This window comes from Mesoplodon bidens (genome assembly GCF_964165515.1).
Source record: "Mesoplodon bidens genome assembly, chromosome: 11".
In the NCBI taxonomy this organism is placed as follows: Eukaryota; Metazoa; Chordata; class Mammalia; order Artiodactyla; family Ziphiidae; genus Mesoplodon; species Mesoplodon bidens.
The window spans coordinates 57688454-57707911 of record NC_138167.1 but is presented as its reverse complement, the minus strand read 5'-3'; the positions used below and the strand labels follow the sequence as shown (position 1 = coordinate 57707911).

Genomic DNA, 19458 nt, shown 5'->3' with positions numbered 1-19458 from the left:
TGGGCTTTTTCTAGTTGTGGTGAGTGAGGGCCACTCTTTGTTGCTGCGTGGGGGCTTCTCACTGTGGTGGCTTCTCTTGTTGGTGGAGCACGGGCTCTAGAGGTATGCGGGCTTTAGTAGTTGTGGCACGCAGGCTGAGTAGTTGTGGCTTGTGGGCTCTAGAGCACAGGCTCAGTAGTTGTGGCACACAGGCTTAGTTGCTCCGCGGCATGTGGGATCTTCCCAGGCCAGGTATTGAACTCATGTCCCCTGCATTGGCAGGTGGATTCTTAACCAGTGCGCCACCAGGAAAGTCCCTCAGTGTGCAGATCTTGCACATGTTTTATTAAATTATCCTGAAGTATTTCACGTTTTTGAATGTCGTTAGCAGAAGTTAAATATTTTTTATTTACCAATTTTTATTGCTAGTATATAGTGATACAATTACTTTTTGGATATTGACCTTGTAACTGGTAAGCTAGCTGTTCACTCTCATTAATTCTTGTAGCTCTTTTCCTTATAGATTTCTTAGGCATTTCTGCTTACACAATCATATTATTTGTTAGTAAAGAAAATTTTACTTATTCTTTTTCAATCTGTATGTGTTTTATTTCTTTTTCTTGTCTTATAGTACTACCTAGGACCTTCGCTGCAATCTTGTATATAAGTGGTTAGAGTTTGTTGTTCCAGTCTTAGGAGGAAAGCATTCAGTCTTTTCACCATTAAGTGTGCTGATAGCTGTAGGTTTTTTAGTAGATGCCCTTTATCAGGTTCAGGAAGTTCCCTTCTATTCCTCATTTATTGAGAGTGTCATGCAAGTGTGTTGTATTTTTTTTCAAATTACTCAAACCCAACCATATTACATGTAAATGACCTAAATATTTTAATTAAAAGACAGAGAATAACAGACGGAATAACAAAGCAAGACCTTATCAATCAGTCTTTGCTGTTTAAAAAGAAACACTTTATTTTTTTATTTTTATTTTTTTAATTAAGAACTTTATTGAAGTATCATTGACAAATAAAAATTGTACATATTTAAGGTGTACAATGTGATGCTTTGATATATGTATACATCATGAAATAATTACCACCATTAAGCTAATTAGCATACTGTCTTGATTTTCATTCTATTTATCTGGCTATTCTTAGTCTGTATTCTTTGCTCAGGACCATTATTAGGCCTTAAAATATTTTAGCTTCACAGATGCTATTTTCTTCTCATCCTGTATCTTTTTCTTTTTTTTCTTTTTTTTTTTTTTTGCGGTACGCGGGCCTCTCACTGTTGTGGCCTCTCCCGTTGCGGAGCACAGGCTCCGGACACACAGGCTCAATGGCCATGGCTCATGGGCCCAGCCGCTCCGTGGCATGTGGGATCCTCCCAGACCGGGGCACGAACCCGTGTCCCCTGCATCGGCAGACGAGCTCTCAACCACTGCACCTCCAGGGAAGCCCTCATGCTATATCTTTTCTCTACAATCTCATGGCTTCATTTATTCTCTGTGGCTTCATTTATTTCTCCACCTCAAACTGTTTACCTGAGTTTACCATGCATACATCCAATTGCCTACATGCCAGATTTTCTTAGATCTTTCAAATGAATATCAAGCTTGTGTACAAAGCCAAAGAAGTTAATGATTTTCACTGCAAACATGTGAAACATGCCTTGTGAAATTGTGCAATGTAATGATCTTTTAAGATTCCTATATCTGTGAACGTCTCCAGCTATGTATGCAGTCGAGAACCAAGATTAATCCTTGACCTTTTTTCTCCCACATCCAGTTAGTCATTGAGTTCTGCCCCTGTATCATGTATTTACATAGCTCTCTATACCTGTTGTACCTAAAATTTTAAATATTGTATAACTGATTATATATTTGCATGATTATATAATCATTACAAAACTTCCCTAGTAGGCTGAACTTTCTGTGAAGTCATAGACTGTATTTGTTTTGCTCACTGTTATAACCCCTATATATAATGCAGTTCTGGCTTATAATAGGTGCTAAATATGTACTTTTCAATGAATTAACAAAGCATATGAGTAAAATTAAATAGTTTATAAAATATTGTCTCAAGTCTTTTTTAGAATTATATGACTCTTGAGGATCATACTTTTTTTTAAATTGAATTTTATTTATTTTTTTTATACAGCAGGTTCTTATTAGTCATCCACATTATACGCATCATTGTATACATGTCGATCCGAATCTCCCAATTCATCACACCACTTTAAATATAAAAATACAGGGGGCTTCCCAGGTGGCGCAGTGGTTGAGAGTCCGCCTGCCGATGCAGGGACCATGGGTTCATGCCCCGGTCTGGGAAGATCCCCCATGCCGCCGAGCGGCTGGGCCCGTGAGCCACGGCCGCTGAGCCTGCGCGTCTGGAGCCTGTGCTCCGCAACGGGAGAGGCCACAACAGTGAGAGGCCCGCGTACCGCCAAAAAAAAAAAAAAAATATATATATATATATATATATATATATATATATATATATATATAAATACAAATAGGTTGACAGTAAAAGGATGTTAAAGGATATAGCAAATATAAACCACAAGAATGGTATGCTGTAATAGTGTCAGACAAGGCAGACTTCAAGATACCCTATATTCACTTCAAGACACTCACCCACTCTCGCTGAAAACAGGACGCATAGAAGCCACCTCTAGCTGCCATGTCTGGCAAGTTCTTGTTTGGAAACAAAGCCTTGCCTAGGTGGGGGTCCTCCCTCTGGTTCCCCTCTTTCCCTGGATTGTATGTTATCCAAGCACATGAGTCATTCTGTAGGGCCTTAGAGAGGGCACCTGATGTGTGTGTGGGGACATCCATCTTTTCCTGAAGGTACATCTAGTAATCATTATTTCTGGTCCCCCAGAGTCTGTAACTAACACTGACAAATACCCATCTGCACTCCTCACGAGAGAAATAAGGAAGATATTAGGACCTAGATGGAAACTGAGTGCAGGTCAGCGTGTGGAGTCCCTTGCGCTGCAAGTCCAAGAGACCCCACCTCTGAGTCTGGCGAGGCAGGTGGGATTTTGTCAGTGAAGGGACTGAGCACAGGAGTGTGCGCAGAAGGGCAAAGGCAGAGAGTGCGGTGTGTTTGGGAAGAGAGACACGGCATCCTTGGGGTCGGGGAGGCAGCGGGAAGTGCCCAGAGGACCTGGAGGCACGTTGGGAGAGGCGGCCTGGTGAGCGGTGGGTATTTGGGGTCAGCACAGGCTTTAAACCACCGTGAGAGGGACGTGAAGACGTGTGTCTGTGTTTTGGGAAAGTGAGTTTGACGCAGCAAAGACAAGAGGCTGTGGAGGGTGTGGCTGTACAGCTGAGGGGCCTGTGTCCGGGACTCCTGGGCAGCTGGGCGTCATGCACAGACACACTGGGGCTCACGTCACGTGGGAAGTCCTTTTCTCTTTTAAGTAAAGCGATTAGGTAAGTCCCGTCTACTGTCAGCATGGTTTTGCACGTAGCGATCTGTGTAACACTGAAAAGGTGATCTCAAGATACAGGTGTAACTTTGTTGAAGATGCAGGCTTCATGTTTTTCATTTTGTATCCAACAGCGAAAACTTTGTTGCAAACCAACCTAGGCCCACAGACTGACATATGAGACTCACTGAGTGCTGCAGACCTTGTAGAGTCCAGGCAAAGACAGCAGGAGCCCGCAGAGGGTGATGTGGGGTGCAGGGGAAGGGGTGGGTGGATCGAGAGTCCTTAGGTGGCGTGACAGGACCTAGGACTCGGTGTGTGCACGTGAGGGAGGTGGGGGCCTCAGGAACAGCCCTGGCTTACTCAGCAAGGTGACGCAAGGAAACAAGGGGCCGAGTAGGTTGGGATGGCAGAGGGGCAGAGGGTCGAGCAGAGGGAGCTGTCCTGAGCGTGGCCTGCTGAGGTTTGTGCTGGGAGCTGTTCTGTGTCCTGTAAGGAAGGGATGGCCAGGCGGGTACGGCCACGAGGGGAGGCGTCGGAGGGACAGGGAAGCAGAGCTCGTTACACTGCTGGGTCCTGGAGGCCGGAGGTACCGACCTCACGCGGGCCACATGCAGGAAGCCCAAGGGGGGCCGGAGGCAGAAGTGGGAGGAGCCAGGGCGGAGCCGAGGCTGCAGCTTTTATTGGGGTTTCCACGCGGAAGGCAAGGCTGGACAGGGTGAACAGTTTCGGGTCAGCTTGCTTGGATGATTTCGGCGGGCTCTCAGCTACATGGGTGGCTCCTGGTTGCCTGGCCCCTGGCCCTGGGATAATGACGGCAGTGGAACGTAGTCCCCTGGGTGTGTGTGGGCCCACAGAGGAGGAGGGCCCCGGGGGGTCAGCCTTCAGGTCACAGGAGTGCTCCTGGGAGCCCTTTGCCATCTCTAGGAGTTGGCCGCCCAGGAGGGGCAGTGTCTTCTCAATCAGAAAGTTTTTTAAAGATGTCAAAACATAATATACAGAGACTTTAAAATATATACGATACAGAGACGTCTGGGGAGAGATGTCCAGTGCTCGCTGAGGAGGGGCTGGACCCTGGGGAGGAGGGTTGTGAGTCTCGCTGTTTGGGTGGAGGGGCGTCCCCCGTCGGACGTGTGGGAGGCCGGCACGTGTTGGCCTCGGAGCCCAGGGGGGCTGGTGGTGGGAGCCCCGGGGGCCCCCCGGGAGGGCAGGAGGCTGAGCTGTCCTGCCGTACATGGGGGAGTGCCCCCTGCAGCCCAGGCCCCGTTGTGGGTGGACTTCGGGACCTGGGTGCGGGGGTTGCTGAGGCGGGTTCGCACCTGGTGGCAGTGACCCTCTTGTCTGCTCGCAGCTCTGTGGGCGTCACCATGTTCTGGAAGTTTGACTTGAACACCACATCCCACGTCGACAAGCTGCTGGATAAGGAGGACGTGACGCTGCGAGAGTTAATGGATGAAGATGACATCTTGCAGGAGTGCAAGGCCCAGAACCGGAAGCTGCTGGACTTCCTGTGCAGGCAGCAGAGCATGGAGGAGCTGGTGAGCCTCGTCACACAGGACCCGGCCCTGGACGTGGAAGAGAAGGTCCGCTTCAAGTATGTACCGCGGCGCTGAGCGGCCTGGAGCTGGGCAGCGCACAGGGTGGCAGCGGGCGGGGCTTGAGGACGGTCAGAGCCGGGCTTTCTGACGGAGTGGCTGACCGTACACGTTTGCCCCGCCTGACACGTGAGAAGGCCCCTCCGGTGGGCTTTGCTTCTGTGATGTTGAAGGTTTGGGGATCTCCTGTGTGTGGTTCCTCACTCTGGGTTATAGCAAGCTGCGCTGTGTTGGAGCGTTTTGGGTGAATATGTGCTGAAGAAAGGCTGAGCCCTGACAGGCCGATGGGTGCAGCCTTGGCCTGACTGGTGAAACAGCCAGTCCCCAGAGACAAGCGGCATCTGACTGCTCGACCATGGGGTCTTGGGCCTGGAGGACATATTTTGTGTCATTAGTGATCCTGACCGTTCTCAGAGTTTTTCCTAAAATGTTCCATTCAACAGTCGGCTGGGATGTTAGGGGACGACAAAAGGGACAGGGCAAGGACTTAGGACAAGGGTTGGAGTGAGGACAGAGTGTGAATGGGTGGGGCCTCAGGTGACAGGAAGGACAGCAGAGCCGGCCTCTGGCTCTGAGGGTGCCTCTCTGGGCCCGAGCAGGCTCTGGGAAGCGGGGGAGCTGGGGCTAGTGATGCAGAGGGATTCAGGGCAGACAGGGTGCCCTCAGCTGCTCACGTGTCCCACAGGGAGTCGGCGTGTGGTGGTAAAGTCTTAGTTGGGAAACTACGGCCTGAGGTCAGATTCTGTTTTTGTGAGGCCTGCAAGCTGAGAATGGTTTTACATTTTTAAATGGTTGGAAAAAATAGAAAAATAATAATATCACATGAAAATGACAAAATTCACATTTCCTTGTCCGTCATTTTCATTGTAAAGTTTTGTTGGACACATCCATGACCCGTTGGCCATGACAACATAGACGTTCTAAAATATTGACTCTCTGGCCCTTTACTTTTTACAGAAAGTCTTTGATGACTTAGGAGGCAAATAAAGAAGGATGGGGTGATGGGGAGTAGTGCTGCGGTCGTGGTAGTCTACCGCGCCCCTCTGACAGGGAGTCAGCTGGCGCTGGAAGAGGAGAGCTCTGGAAGGAGGCGGGGGCTTGCTTGTGGAGGAGCCAGGGGCTTGGGGCCATGGTGATCACCTGCGATAGATCAGAGGCCATCGTCCCTGAGATGTGCCTGGTCAGCGCCTCTTACCTCAGCATCGCTGTTAGTGGGCCCCATTCCTTTCACTCTCTCACCCCCAAATGTGTCCTGTTGCTGACCCGTCGAGGGTCTCCCTGTCTGGAGGGTGTTGGCGACAGTGTGACGGGGAGAAGGGCTGGGGCAGCATGTTGTGGTTCTGGGTGGAGGGGTCCCAGCGTGGCATCAGTGAGCCAGGACAGAGTTTGGGAGAGGTTAGCAGTGGGTGAGTACAAACAAAGCAAACAGGGCAGTGAGAAAACCTTTAACTCTGAGGGAAGGATGCGTGTAAGTAAGCAAATAGAACAGTGTTTGCATGTTCATGCAGAGGGCAACACTGGACATGGATTTAACTAAAAATTGTGCTATAATTTTATAGAGGTAGGGAAGGGACAGTGGGGTGGCAGGGCAGGGTGACGTGAGACGTGAGAGCTACATCTTCGTCTTCCACCCTAGGAGGTCAATTTGTAATACCTCAAATTGCTAGATGAAGAAGTGTACTTGTATTTTATTTGGAAACATGGACGTCAGTAATACAAAAAATGCCAGGAGACTGTGGTGACTGTCTCAGGAGTGGGATGTGGGAGTGGGAAAGGAGGGGGCTGCTGTTCCTCACGAGCCCCGTCATACAGTCTTAAAAGCATTTGTGCGTATCACCTGTTTTTGGTTTTTGGTTTTTAAAAATATTTATTTATTTACTTGGTTGCTCTGAGTCTTAGTTGTGGCACACAGGATCTAGTTCCCTGACCAGGGATTGAACCCAGGCCCCCCCTGCATTGGGAGTGTGGAGTCTTAACCACTGGGCCACCAGGGAAATCCCCATATCACCTGTTAAAAAAAGTAAAAAGCTTTTAATTTAAAAAGTAATTTTAAAATTAACTTGCTTTTATTAAAAATTTATTTGCTTTTCATTAAAATTAAATCAAAATGTCCTTTTTGAGAAGAGGAATAGGCTGGGTAGATGGATGAGGTAGTAGCTGAAGGAAGAAGTGGGGTCAAGATCATTTTTTAAAGATGCCGAAGATACAGATAGGCCCTGTTTCAGGCTTTGAACCGTAGGTCTCTGTCGAGCTGCTCAGCTCGGCCCTCGGAGCGTGCGGCAGCAGCAGGTGACACGGCGGAGAGCGCCGAGCCAGTGCCTGTGCTGCTCGGCCTCTAGATGGTCACCCCAGGCCGCCTGGGCAGGGCGGCAGCTCCTCCTCCAGCCGCCTTTGTGCCTCTGCAGCCCAGCTGGTGTGGCTTCACCCTTGTGGCTGCAGGCTGGTTACGGCGAGACCCTTCCCGAGAGCAGGGAGTGTGCCCGAGCCACACGGGTCCAGAGGAGCGGCCCTGAGTGGTTAGCTGTTCTGCTAAAGCCAGAGCCTGCTCCATGCAGGTGAGACCTCTGTGGAGCAGCCCTGGGCTGGGAGCTGGCCACCTGGTCCAGCCTGAGAACCCTGCGGACGCTTCTGGCCTTTTTCTTGAGATTCCTGTGCACTTTGCAGAGCTGAACCATTTGAGAAATCAGACAGAAAAGCCAGCAGATGGACGCCAAGTTACCACTTCTGTTCCTCATGCGGTGGTGGTGGGGGGATGTTGTCTTAGCTCTGAATGGAGGGCTTCCTCTTTCCAAATCAGAGTTAGAACTGCTCGCCCAGGGGAAGCAGGGCTGGGTCAGGGCAGGACCCCAGGAAGGACCCCACCCCCACCCCCACCAAATAACCCTGCCTGCCGCACTAAGGGGCAGAGCAGAGAGGACGGCTGAGCCCAGTTGCCCAGCTGAGCCCCTGGGGAGCAGCAGGGCAGGGCCCAGAGGGAGGCGTGAAGTGGGGAGAGGGAATGAATCCCCGCCTTTATGGTTCCTGGACTCGCTCTGATAATTCCTGAGTCCACCTTCCGTGCTCCAGGATTTCGTCTTCCTCTTTTTTGTCTCCTTCCCCTGGCAAATCCTATTCCCTGGCAGCTTCCTGAGGAGGTCTGCGTGGGTGGCAAGGTTGGGGCGCAGCCTGAGTGCATGATTCTCCTTCCTGCTGGCTCTAAGCTCCCTCTGGTTTCCAGTCCAGACTGGACATGCGTCTCCTGAAATTTTGAAGACTCTATAGGTGTCTTCGTCAACTGAAAAAAAAAAACGTACAGCCTAAAAGCTGAGAATTATGTTTTATTTGGCGGAATTTCTAAGGACTTCAAGCCCTGGAGCCAGGACTCTCAGATCGCTCTGAGGGACAGCTCTAAAGGGTGAGGGAGGGGCCAGGATATATAGGAGTTTTTGCAACAAAGACCAGGTAGTTGGGACTTCAAAAGCTTACTGTTCATTAAAGAAAACCAGACATCTTAAGTTAAGGAATTTAGCACTTTTCTGTGTATGGAAAGATGCAAGAGTCTGGGCTCAGGACTTCCCTGGTTGGTGGTGCAGTGGTTAAGAATCCGCCTGCCAATGTAGGGGACACTGGTTTGAGCCCTGGTCCGGGAAGATCCCACATGCCGCAGAGCAACTAAGCCCATGTGCCACAACTACTGAGCCTGCGCTCTAGGGCCCGCGAGTCACCACTACTGAGCCTACACGCCTAGAGCCCGTGCTCCGCAACAAGAGAAGCCACCGCAATGAGAAGCCCGTGCACTGCAACAAAGAGTAGCCCCGCTCGCCGCAACTAGAGAAAGCCTGCGTGCAGCAATGAAGACCCAACGCAGCCAAAAAAAAAAAAAAAAAGAGTCTGGGCTCATTGAAATCATTCCTTTGATCTGCACCTCAGCTGTCTAGGGCCAGGATCCTGTGCTTTTCCCATCCTTGAGGGTGGCTGCTGTGGCTGAGCCGCTTTTCTCTCTCCCGAGTTCTCTCAGGGCTCACGGGGCAGGGCGGCCGGGAGGCTCTAGTGGCTTGATGGCTGCAGCACCCTTTGTTTACTGACAGGGCAGCATTTTTCATTCACATCTTCTAGTTCCTAGTTCCAGCCCTGCTGCTGACAAGTCTGATGCTTTCCTTAGGGGCATTTTAGGGCCTTTTCTAATCCTGTTGCTCTGGAATTTCCCAGTAATGTAACTTTATCCCCTGGGTTAAGATAGGGGAATCTCAGAAGCAGCACTAATAATCCAGGAGAGTTTTATAGTCAAAGAGTTTGGGAGAAATTAGTAGTAAATAAGTATAAAACTATAAGCAAACAAAACAAGGAGGAGGGGCTGGGAGCCTCACTGCACTGACCCTCCACCTGCCTGTGGACGCTGTCTCCATCCAGGCCTCTCTGAGTGTTACAGAATGCAAGTGTGTGTGCCCAAAGCACAGTGAGGCCAAACAAACTGAAATGTCAGAGTTTGGAGCAGAGAAAGGTTTTTTATTGCAGGGCCCTGCAGGGAGAATGGGTGGTTCATGCTCAAAAACCCCAAACACCCCGATTTCAAGGGAGAAGTTTTATAGGGAAAATTTGGGGTGAGGGCTGCGGAGTATGTGGCTTTCTTCTCATTGGTTGGTAGTCAGGTAACAGAGCAATGCTCCAGGAATCTTGGGCTCAGCCTCAAGTTACTGTCCTCCTCCTGGATGTAGGCCTTAGTTCTGCTGAAGAGCTCAAGGATACTGTTATGTGTATCCCTTGAGGAGGAACCAGGGCCTGCTCCATTGGTTCTTGACTGCCCCTCCCTTCCCTGATTAGCAACTGTCTGAACCTGCCCTTTGGAACGTGTGGAATGTCAGGGAGGCTGAATGAAGCCTGTTTCCTACGAACAAGAAATGGTGGACACAGAAAGGCTTTTGTGCCCTGGAGGACTCCACAGCGTCCTTCTCGGTTTCATGAGCTGTGTCTCTGGTTGTCCACCCTCCTCCCCCAGGACCCTGAGACACAGACCTGCCTCGTGCGCCTGGCCTGCTTCCCTGGCCGCCCACCCTCTAGGTTCATTCCGCGTAGTTTCTACCTCTCTCGTCTTTCCTTCTTTGCATTATGGCCACAGACGTCTATGTTCCATCTGCCGTGTTTAACTGGAATGGCTATTCCCTGCATAAATTATATAAATTATTAGAGCAGTACCTGTTTTTCTGAAGAATAATTATAAACTACTGATAGAGATCTCAGCCCCTCCACCTCGATGCAACCTTGTCTAATAAGTACAACAGCACCTTGTGGCTCAGCTCGCCACACACGTGCACAATCCGTGTGTGTGCGCGTGCACACACGCAGAGACTGCATGGGAGCCTTTCCGTGTGCTCTGGAGAAGCTTCCGTGCCTTTCTCTGGGGCGTGCTTCTCCCTTGTTGCTCGGCGAGTCTTGTTGTTTGGAGTCTGGTGGGCACCTCTCCGCCCGTGTCCTGTGGGGCCTCGTGCCGCCCTTGGGTGCTGCACTCTGGGCAGGCTCTCTGGCCTCTGCCCCTGGCGGCCCTGCACTGTCTGCTGTGCTGGTCACCGTGGGGCACGTCCACGGTACGGAGCTGCCCCATCTCATCCTCATCACGACCCCATGAGCTGGGCGCTGGCCACACCTCGTCTGGGCCCCTCTGTGTGGATCGGGCGTTCCCTCATACCCGGCTGCCCGCTTGGCTTCAGAAGGCCCTCTTCTCTGGGTGACGGGGAGCACCCACCCCACAGCCAGGCTGAGATCCTGTCCCCTCCCCTCCACGCTGGGCCGGCCGCGCGCTCCACCAGCTGTTTTCTCTAGACTCTCAAACCCAGGCCCTAGCTGACCACAGTGACCACCTGGGGTTAGGCCCTTGCTGGGGCCGTGTGGGTGGCTACCAGGAGCCGTAGGGTCATAGTGGCTGACCTTGATCCCAGGCTTACTGTGTGCCAGGCGCTGCTGCTCTGCTTTATATACAGCCTCGTGGGGAAGGTGGACACTCAGACCTCCATGTTCAGATAAAGCAGCCTAGACACAGAAGCGTTAGGTAAGGTGCCTGAGGCTGCACAGCATGTCCCATGTAGCTTGGTGCCAGGTGTGCTCCGGGGCAGTCAGCCCCACAGGATGCTCCTGCCAGGTTCCTGCCTGCTCTGGCCCTGGGCACCCTCACCTGTGTTCCCAGATGTGCTGAGTGTGGCACCAGGCATTGCCACTGCACTGCTGTGGTGGGCTCTGTCCTGGATGCAGCAGGACATTGGGTAGGCCTGTCCCAGGACCACAGCAGTGACCCCATGTCTGTCAGAGGGCCAGGCAGGGAGCACAGTGGTATGGGATTACACGTAATGGGATTAGGATTATTTTGTGTCTGATCTTTTTTTTTTAAAGTAAATAAATTTATTCATTTATTTATTTATTATTTTTGGCTGCATTGGGTCTTAGTTGCTGCGCGTGGGCTTTCTTTCATTTGTGGCGAGCGGGGACTACTCTTCGTTGCAGTGCGTGGGCTTCTCATTGCGGTGGCTTCTCTTGTTGCCGAGCACAGGCTCTAGGTGCGCGGGCTTCAGTAGTTGTGGTGCGCGGGCTTCAGTAGTTGTGGTGCACGGGCTTAGTTGCTCTGCGGCATGTGGGATCTTCCCGGACCAGGGCTCGAACCCGTGTTCCCTTCATTGGCAGGTGGATTCTTAACCACTGCACCACCAGGGAAGCCCCTGTCTGATCATTTTTATCAAATGAATAGTACATCGTTTACATATATTGGTATTTCTTAATAATAATTTGCCTGCATAATACTTCAGAACTGGTACTGCATTGTAAACTGCTGATGAAGCATCTCTTCAGTCTGGGAACAAGCTGGATCTGTGCTTGTTGACATGTGGGGTCAGGAAAGGCATGGAGAGGGGAGGATGAACCTGATGGAGGTGAGAGACATGGCAGGTGAGTACGAGGGCAGAGGAGAAGCCAAAAGACTAGGAAAGGTTCCGTAGAGAATGGGAATAGAGTCAGAAAATGTGGGATGTCAGAGTTTAGGGTATGAGGAGCCAGAAAAAGGTATGATGAAAACATTGAGGTTCTAGTAGTCAAAAATGCCAGTTGGTCACAGAATAATCACATTTTTATTCTGTTCCAAGGTCTAGCCATGTTTGGTTTTTGCCTGTGGATCTGCTTCCTAAGAGGCGGATTATTCAAGTAGCTTTCTGAGCGGTGGGGAAGTCTCATTCACCTCCAGTTGCTTGCACTGTGCCCCTTCAGGTACCCAAACACAGCCTGTGAGCTGCTGACGTGTGACGTGCCGCAGATCAGCGACAGGCTGGGAGGGGACGAGACTTTGCTCAACCTCCTTTACGACTTCTTGAACCGTGAGCCGCCTCTCAATCCTCTCCTCGCCAGTTTTTTCAGCAAGACCATAGGCAGTCTCATTGCAAGAAGAACTGAACAGGTACTCATCCGCCAAGCCCGCGAGATGTGGGAGGGAGGCGTGGCTGACGCCGTCGCATCTTGCCCTCAGCCACTGCTGTGTGACCCGTGCATCAGGCTGTGGGGGGCAGGCTTCTGACTGTTCTGTGGGACCCACGTGGAGCAGTGTGGGCCGCTGCTGTGGGAGCTGGGATCTGATTAAGAAAGTGGCTTCCCAAGAGAGACTTCCTCTGGCCGGCTCTGAAATAAGCAGCACCTCTGCCACCCCTGGGAGCTGCGCAGGGCCCCAAACCAGGCCAGCTCGTCCTGTCACTGACCAGTCATGGGTGTGAGATCCAGGACATGCCTGCATCATGGCAGGACATTAGGGTGTCTGCTGCTGCATCTGTGTGGGTGGCGGGTGCCTGTATGTCTAGGGCACTTATTGTTTCAAAGCAAATAAAAGGCAATGCCTAGGACTTCCCTGGCCGTCCAGCAGTTAGTATTTAGTGCTTCCACTGCAGGAGGTATGGGTTTGATCCCTGGTTGGGGAACTAAGATCCCACAAGCCGCGCGGTGCAGCCAAAAAAAGGAAATGCCTAGTAATAGGTTTCTGTAAAGCAGGGAGTGAACTCGTTTCATTCAGCTGGAGCGTGGGCCTCCTGGAGGCCATGTTTGCTCCACGGTTGCTCCTGCCTTGCATCTGCCCTTGCAGGTGCGTGCTTCAGCACCACACACCGTAGATGGCACAGAAGGGGCATGAGGTTTGCTGGCACCTGTGCCTGTTACCTGCTTCAGGAGTCGGCCTTGTCAGTCTTCTTTCACCTTTCTCCCTGCTCGCCATCCCCCAGGCACTATTTCAAAACAAACCCCAGATGGCACGTCATTTCTTTTGTCAGTATTTCAGTGTGTATCTCTAAAATATAAGGACTTCCTTTTCTCCAGGCATTGCGCCACATGGTCGTAACTAGGATGTATGTGTGGTCAGCTTGAATGGCTGAAGTGAGAGTGGTTGAGCCAGTTTGCAGTCCCAGCAGCAGAGCATGGCAGTTCCTGCTCTTCCACTTCCTCTCCAGCCCTGACTAATATTATCACTTGGTTTATCTTATCTCTGCTGATGGTGTATATAACAGCATTGTGCTTTTAGTTTGCATCTCCCTGGTGACTAGTGAGGATGAGAACCTTTTCATATATTAATTGGCCATTTAGATGTTTTTTGTGTGAAGTCTCTTGCCCATTTTCTATCAGGCTGTCTCTTCTTTTTTCATTTGTAGGAATTCTCTCTATTTTGGGGATACAAGTCCTTTGTTGATTTCTTTTTTGGGGGGGGTGCGGCGTGCCACGCAGCTTGCAGAATCTTAGTTCCCTGACCAGGTATTGAACCCACGCCCTCAGTAGCGAAAGCCAAGAGTCCCACCCACTGGACTGCCAGGGAATTCCCCCTTTGTTGATTTTGTGTTGCAAACATCTTTTCCCACTCTGCTTGCTGGGTTTGGTTTTGTTTTTTACTCTCTTAATGGTATCTTTTAATGAGCAGAGATCCTGATTTTCATATAGTCCAAGTCATAACTCTTTTTATTTGTTTGGTTTTTTGTTGTTGTTGTTGTTTTGTTAAGAAGCTTCTGCCGACTTCGAAATCATAAAGATAATTCTCTTACTACTCTTCTGTGTTATCTTTTAGAAGCTTTATTGTTTTACCTTTCATATTTCTACCTACAGTCTACCTGGAATTGATTCTTGTAAATGGTGTAAGATTGAAGTATTTCTTTTAATATGGTAATCCAGTTGACCCAGCACTGTATTGATAAGGCCGTTCTTTCTCAATTGCTTTACAGTGTCCCTCTTGTCATAAATCAAGCAATCACGTGTGTATATGTTTCTGATCTACTGTCCTGTTTGTAATTATGAACACAGCACTATTTAACGACTGTAGCTTTTTAAGTTTTGATGTTTGATAGAATTAGTCCTCTCACTTTGTTTTTCTTCAAGGTTATTTTTAGTATTCTTTGCCTTTTGCATTATTTTAGGATGAACAAATTTTAGAGTGAGTTTGTCAGTTTCCACATTCTCCCCTGTTCCCCAGAAAAACCTGCTGAAATTTTGATTAGGCTTGCATTTCCTATAGATTGGGGTTGGCTAATTATGGCCCACAGGCCAAAACCAGCCTGCCCCTATTTTGTAAAAGAAACTTTACTGAAACACAGCTACTCCCGTTTGTTTACATATTATCTATGGCTGCTTTTGTGCTGTAGCAAAAAGCTGAGTAGTTAGGGCTTCTTTAATTTCTCTCAGTAACCAAGTTCTCTGGGTAGCGGTCTTACATATTTTTCGTTATGTTTATCCTTAGGTACTTGATATTTTCACGTTATTCTAAACAGTGTCTTTTTTATTGAAAATTTTTATTGAGATAATTGTAGATTCACATGCAGTTTTATGAAATAATATAAAGCTATCTTTTGTACACTTTGCCTGGTTTCCTTCAGTGGTGACATTTTGTAAAATACTAGCAGAAGATCACAACCAGGACATTGACATTTCACTTGTAGTCATTTGTGTGTGTATATGTATTAAGTTCAATACAATTTATAACTTGTGTAGGTTCGTGTCTCCACCATCAGCCAAGATACTGAACAGTTCTTAAACCATAAGGATCCTGTGTGTTGCCCTTTTATAACTACTCCCACCTTCCTCTGGCCTCTATCCCTTCACCCATCCCTAACCTCTGGCAACCACTCATCTGTTTCATTTCAGAAATTTTGTTTTTTCAAACTTATTTAAATTAAATCATATAACATATAGCCTTATGGCTTTTTTTTCTAGCATACATCCCTGAAGAGTCATCCAAGTTGTTGTATGTATCAGTACTACATTCCCTTTTATTGCAGAATAGTGTTCCATGGTGTGGATGGAACACAGTGTGTTAAACCATTCACATGTTGAAGGACATCTGGGCTGATTCCAGTTTTTGGAAATTATCAATAAAGCTGCTGTTCTAATAATTTATATTCTTTTTACATTTTTTTTAATTTTTATTTTTGACCACACTGCACGGCATGCGGGATCTTAGTTCCCCACCAGGGATCAAACCCATGCCCCCTGCAGTGGAAGCATGGAGTCGTAACCACTGGACTGCCAGGGAATTCCTTATATTCTTTTTTTAAATCTGTGTATAAGATCATACCATCTGTGATTAATGACAATTTTATTTTGTCCTTTATAAATCTTACACTTTTAGTCTCTTTTTCTTGCCTTGTTGCATTGTCTGGAACCTTTAATACACTGTTGAATTGAAGTGGTGATAGTGGGCCTCTGTTTTATTTATTGCCTCTGAGGAAAAGCTTTCACTGTTTTACAATTAAGTATGTTGTTTGTTGTGGAGTTTTTGTAGATTTTTTTATAAGACTATTCCTAGTCTTATTAGTTTATAACATGAATGTTGAAATGTGTGAAATGTTTTTACCGTATCTATTGAGTTCATCATATGATTTTTCTTTTCTATTCTGTTAATAGGTAAATTCCACTGATTAGTTTTCTAATGTTAAACCAACCTTGATTTCCTGGAATATATCCAACTTGATTGTGATATATTATGCTTTTTTTCATATTGCTTCCTTTTTAAGAATTTTTGTATCTGTGGCCATCAGTGAGATTGGCTTATAATTTCCTTTCCTTTTCTTTTTTGTTTTTAATTTTTATTGGGGTATAATTGATTTACAATGTTGTGTTAGTTTCAAGTGTACAGCAAAGTGAATCTATTATACATATACACATATCCACTCTTTTTTAGATTCTTTTCCCTTATAGGCCATTATAGAGTATTGAGTAGAGTTCCCTGTGCTATACAGTAGGTCCTTATATAATTTCCTTTTCTTAAAGTGCCCACATCAAGTTTTTGGAATCAAGGTTTTATGTCCTCATACAATGATATGGGGCATCTTCTCTCATTTTATGTTCCCTGGAAGAGTCCTGCATAAGATTGGGGTTATTTTTCTTTGAATGTTTGATAGAATTCACTAGTAAAGCCTTTAGAGCCTGGAGTCTTCTGTATGGGGAGGCTTTTAATTAGAGATTTTGTTTCTTTTGACGCTCTAGAACTCCAGATTTTCTCTTTCTTCTTGTCAGTTTACGTAAGTGAGTTTTTCAAAGAAGTTTTTCATTTTTCCAAATTTACAGAAATTGGCATAAACTTGTTCGGGATAACCTCTTATAATAGTGTTTATATCTGTAGGGTGTGTAGGGATGTTCCCTGGAGCCTTCTCTGCTGTTTTCAGTCTTTCTCTCTAGGAGTTTAATCACGCTTTTCAAAGAACCCCCGCCCCCGCCCCCCCACCCCTATTGCCTCTCTTCTCTCTCTTCCTCCTCCTTCCCCTCCTCCCCTTCACTTCTGGCATGAGGATTCTGGCATGAGGATGGTTGGGATCCCTTGCCTCTTCCGTGTCCCCGTTGCCCCCAGTAGAGTCCTGGGTCTGTGCAGTGGCCTGGACTCGCAGGCACCTCGTCTCTGTGGCCAACTGAGCCGAGCTTGCCAACACGTGGCCAAGAAGGCCTCTGCCTGGGCTTCTCCCATCTCTCTGCGCTCAGGCACCACACCCTGTGACTGCACACTGAGCCAGCCAGCTGCGTCGTGTCTTGTCGGCTCTGGTCACCAGCCAGCCGCACCCCTCTGCCTCTGCTTTTCTGAAACCTCAGTCCTTTCCCTTCAGCCACCTGTGGGGCCTGTCAGCTTTCTGGGTTTGTGTCCCCTGTCCGGGAGCTGTCAGTGATGGCCACCCCAGGCTCAGCTCTGTCTGCACTGGTCATTTCTGCTGGGAAGACTTGAGCTGGTGCATGTGGAGTGGTTGCTGTGCCATCTCACTCGGGTGCTGGGGCTGCACTGGTGCCCAGTCTCGGTGTGTGGCAAACTCCACCAGCCCGGGGTCCTCTCAGGCCCCCACCGCCTCGTGGACTCGCTTGTGTTCAGGGCCCTGCCTGTCATTGCTGGGGAGCGGCGGAGGGGGCTTTCTTACAACTCTTTCTACGTCTTTCCATTATTTCTGCTCACTGTTGTTGAAAATGAATCTTTCCCATGGCAGTTCTTGGGGGCAGCTTCTCCTGGTGGTCAGGGTCTGCCCTGCTCACCTCTCAGGGGCTGTCTGGTTGCAGGTGATTGTGTTCTTGAGGAAGAAGGACAAGTTCATCAGCCTGCTGTTGAAGCACATTGGCACCTCGGCCCTCATGGACCTGCTGCTGCGCCTGGTCAGCTGCGTAGAGCCCGCCGGGCTCCGGCAGGAGGTCCTGCATGTGAGTGTGTGGGCCCCCTCCTCCCTGGAGCCCCTCCCCGTCTGCGCGGGTTCTGCACATTCTCCGAGTGTGGAGTAAGTGCCTGGTATAAGGAGGCTGGAGCTGGTGAAGCAGCACCAGGGTGCCCAGCACCCCAGCTTTCCACCCAGCAGGACCTTCCCCTCCGGAGGAGAACCCCTCAGGGGTTCTCGTCAAGGCTTGTATTTGAGACTGGGTCTGGCGTCTGCACCTTTTCTCTTGTCCTGCCTCAGTCCATTCATTAGCAGAGAGCAGAAGTGGGCTTCCTCACTTGTGCCCCACCCCCGGGGCTGCTAGGTCTCCACTGGGCGCTGGTCCTGTGCCCGAGAAGAAACAGTCGCCAAAGAGGATTCCATGCAGGGAAGTTTCGAAGACCAGAGTTGGCCTGTTGTTTGTCCTGGAGCGTGTGCCTGTGTCTGTCCTGACAGTTTTCACAGCGAGAGGGCCACCCATAGCTCCCTGAGGGCTTTCCCAGAAAAGGGGAGGATGCTCAACCCAGAGAAGCCCAGGAAATGAGTGCTGGACACACAGTTTGCTGCTGTTTGGCAGGTTTTGTTTGTAATGCAGCTTAAAATAGAATAAGTAAACCATTGGTCCTTCTTGACAGTTTTCCAGCTCCTGGAATTAGGTGGCAGTTGTCACTCTTAGATTCATAACTCGCTCCATTGTGGAGCAGCTTCCCACTAAGAATTCATCGTAGCGGCTGGTGTGGCACAGTGGGAGCAGCGAGAACGCCAGCCGTTGTCGAGCGTCAGTGGGAAGCCGGCCCTTACGGCACTGAGCCCGCTTGTGGGTGAGGAAGTGCGTGGGGGAGCCGGACTGACCTGGAAAGGCCCGGGCGCTGCAGGGAGCAGCTGGCTGTGTGCTGGGAGAGCCCCACCGGCGCGGGTGGCTCCCGGCTCCGCTTCGGAGACGTCCTAAAAACAGAGCTCGCGTGTGTTTAAGAGTCTGAGCCATTAGGGCATGTGGAAGGGGATTCCCTCCTTTATAGTCTTCGGGCCACTCCAGAATTCGGCCACTGCTTGTGCTTTCTGGGTCTGGGTGGACGCACGTGTTGGGTGAAGTATCTCTGTGCCAGAACCTGGCGCATGGATTTCTGTTGCACTGAAGGACTTTCCTTCCATTTCGTCAGGTGTGAGCGGAGTCACTTACGGGCCTCATTTTCCCTTTCAGTGGCTTAATGAAGAGAAGATCATCCAGAGACTCGTGGAGTTGATCCATCCGAGTCAGGATGAAGATGTGAGTACGGGGCTCGTGGACCCCACCTTTGAGCAGGAGCCCCTCGCTTAGGGCTGGCGGAGCGCGCTCTCCACTGCTGTCTGAGGGGGCAAGTCACTCCTTTCCTCAGATGCTCTTCTTCCTTTAATCAAGCACTGACTTGTAGACTTTTTTTTTCTAAAATATAATACATACATATTATAAAAGAACAATCTGAATAGAATTGTATTAGTTATCTATGGCTGAGTAACAGATGACCCCAAAACTTAGTTGCTTATAACAGTAAGTATTTTTTATCTCAGTTTTTATGGGCCAGGGGTCACAGGTCCTCTGCCCAGGGTCTCTCACAAGACTATGGTCACCTCAGGGCTCAACGAGGGGAGGGTCCACCCCCAGGGTCACCTGTGGCTCTGCAGGACTCAGTTCCTTATTTTATTTATTTATTTGTTTGTTTGTTTATTTTTATTTCTTGGCTGTGTGGCATGTGGGATCTTAGTTCCCTGACCAGGGATCGAACCCACGCCCCCTACCCATACCCCTTGCATTGGAAACACAGAGTCTTAACCA

General features: G+C 49.2%; 1 protein-coding gene across 9 annotated transcripts in view; it reads left to right on the top strand.

Annotated features, from left to right (window-relative positions):
- The window catches only part of PPP6R2 (protein phosphatase 6 regulatory subunit 2), an 85019-nt gene that overhangs the window by 40579 nt on the left and 24982 nt on the right, over nt 1-19458 (top strand). For 6 of the 9 annotated variants that reach the window (XM_081247939.1, XM_081247938.1, XM_081247935.1 and 3 more), the window contains exons 3-7: nt 3547-3654; nt 4764-5006; nt 12232-12418; nt 17518-17655; nt 18847-18912. In XM_081247939.1, the coding sequence (XP_081104065.1) occupies nt 3590-3654; nt 4764-5006; nt 12232-12418; nt 17518-17655; nt 18847-18912 (699 nt within the window). In that variant the 5' untranslated portion in view covers nt 3547-3589. The remainder of the gene's footprint in view (nt 1-3546; nt 3655-4763; nt 5007-12231; nt 12419-17517; nt 17656-18846; nt 18913-19458) is intronic. The other 3 variants (XM_081247937.1, XM_081247936.1, XM_081247940.1) reach the window with 2 other exon arrangements.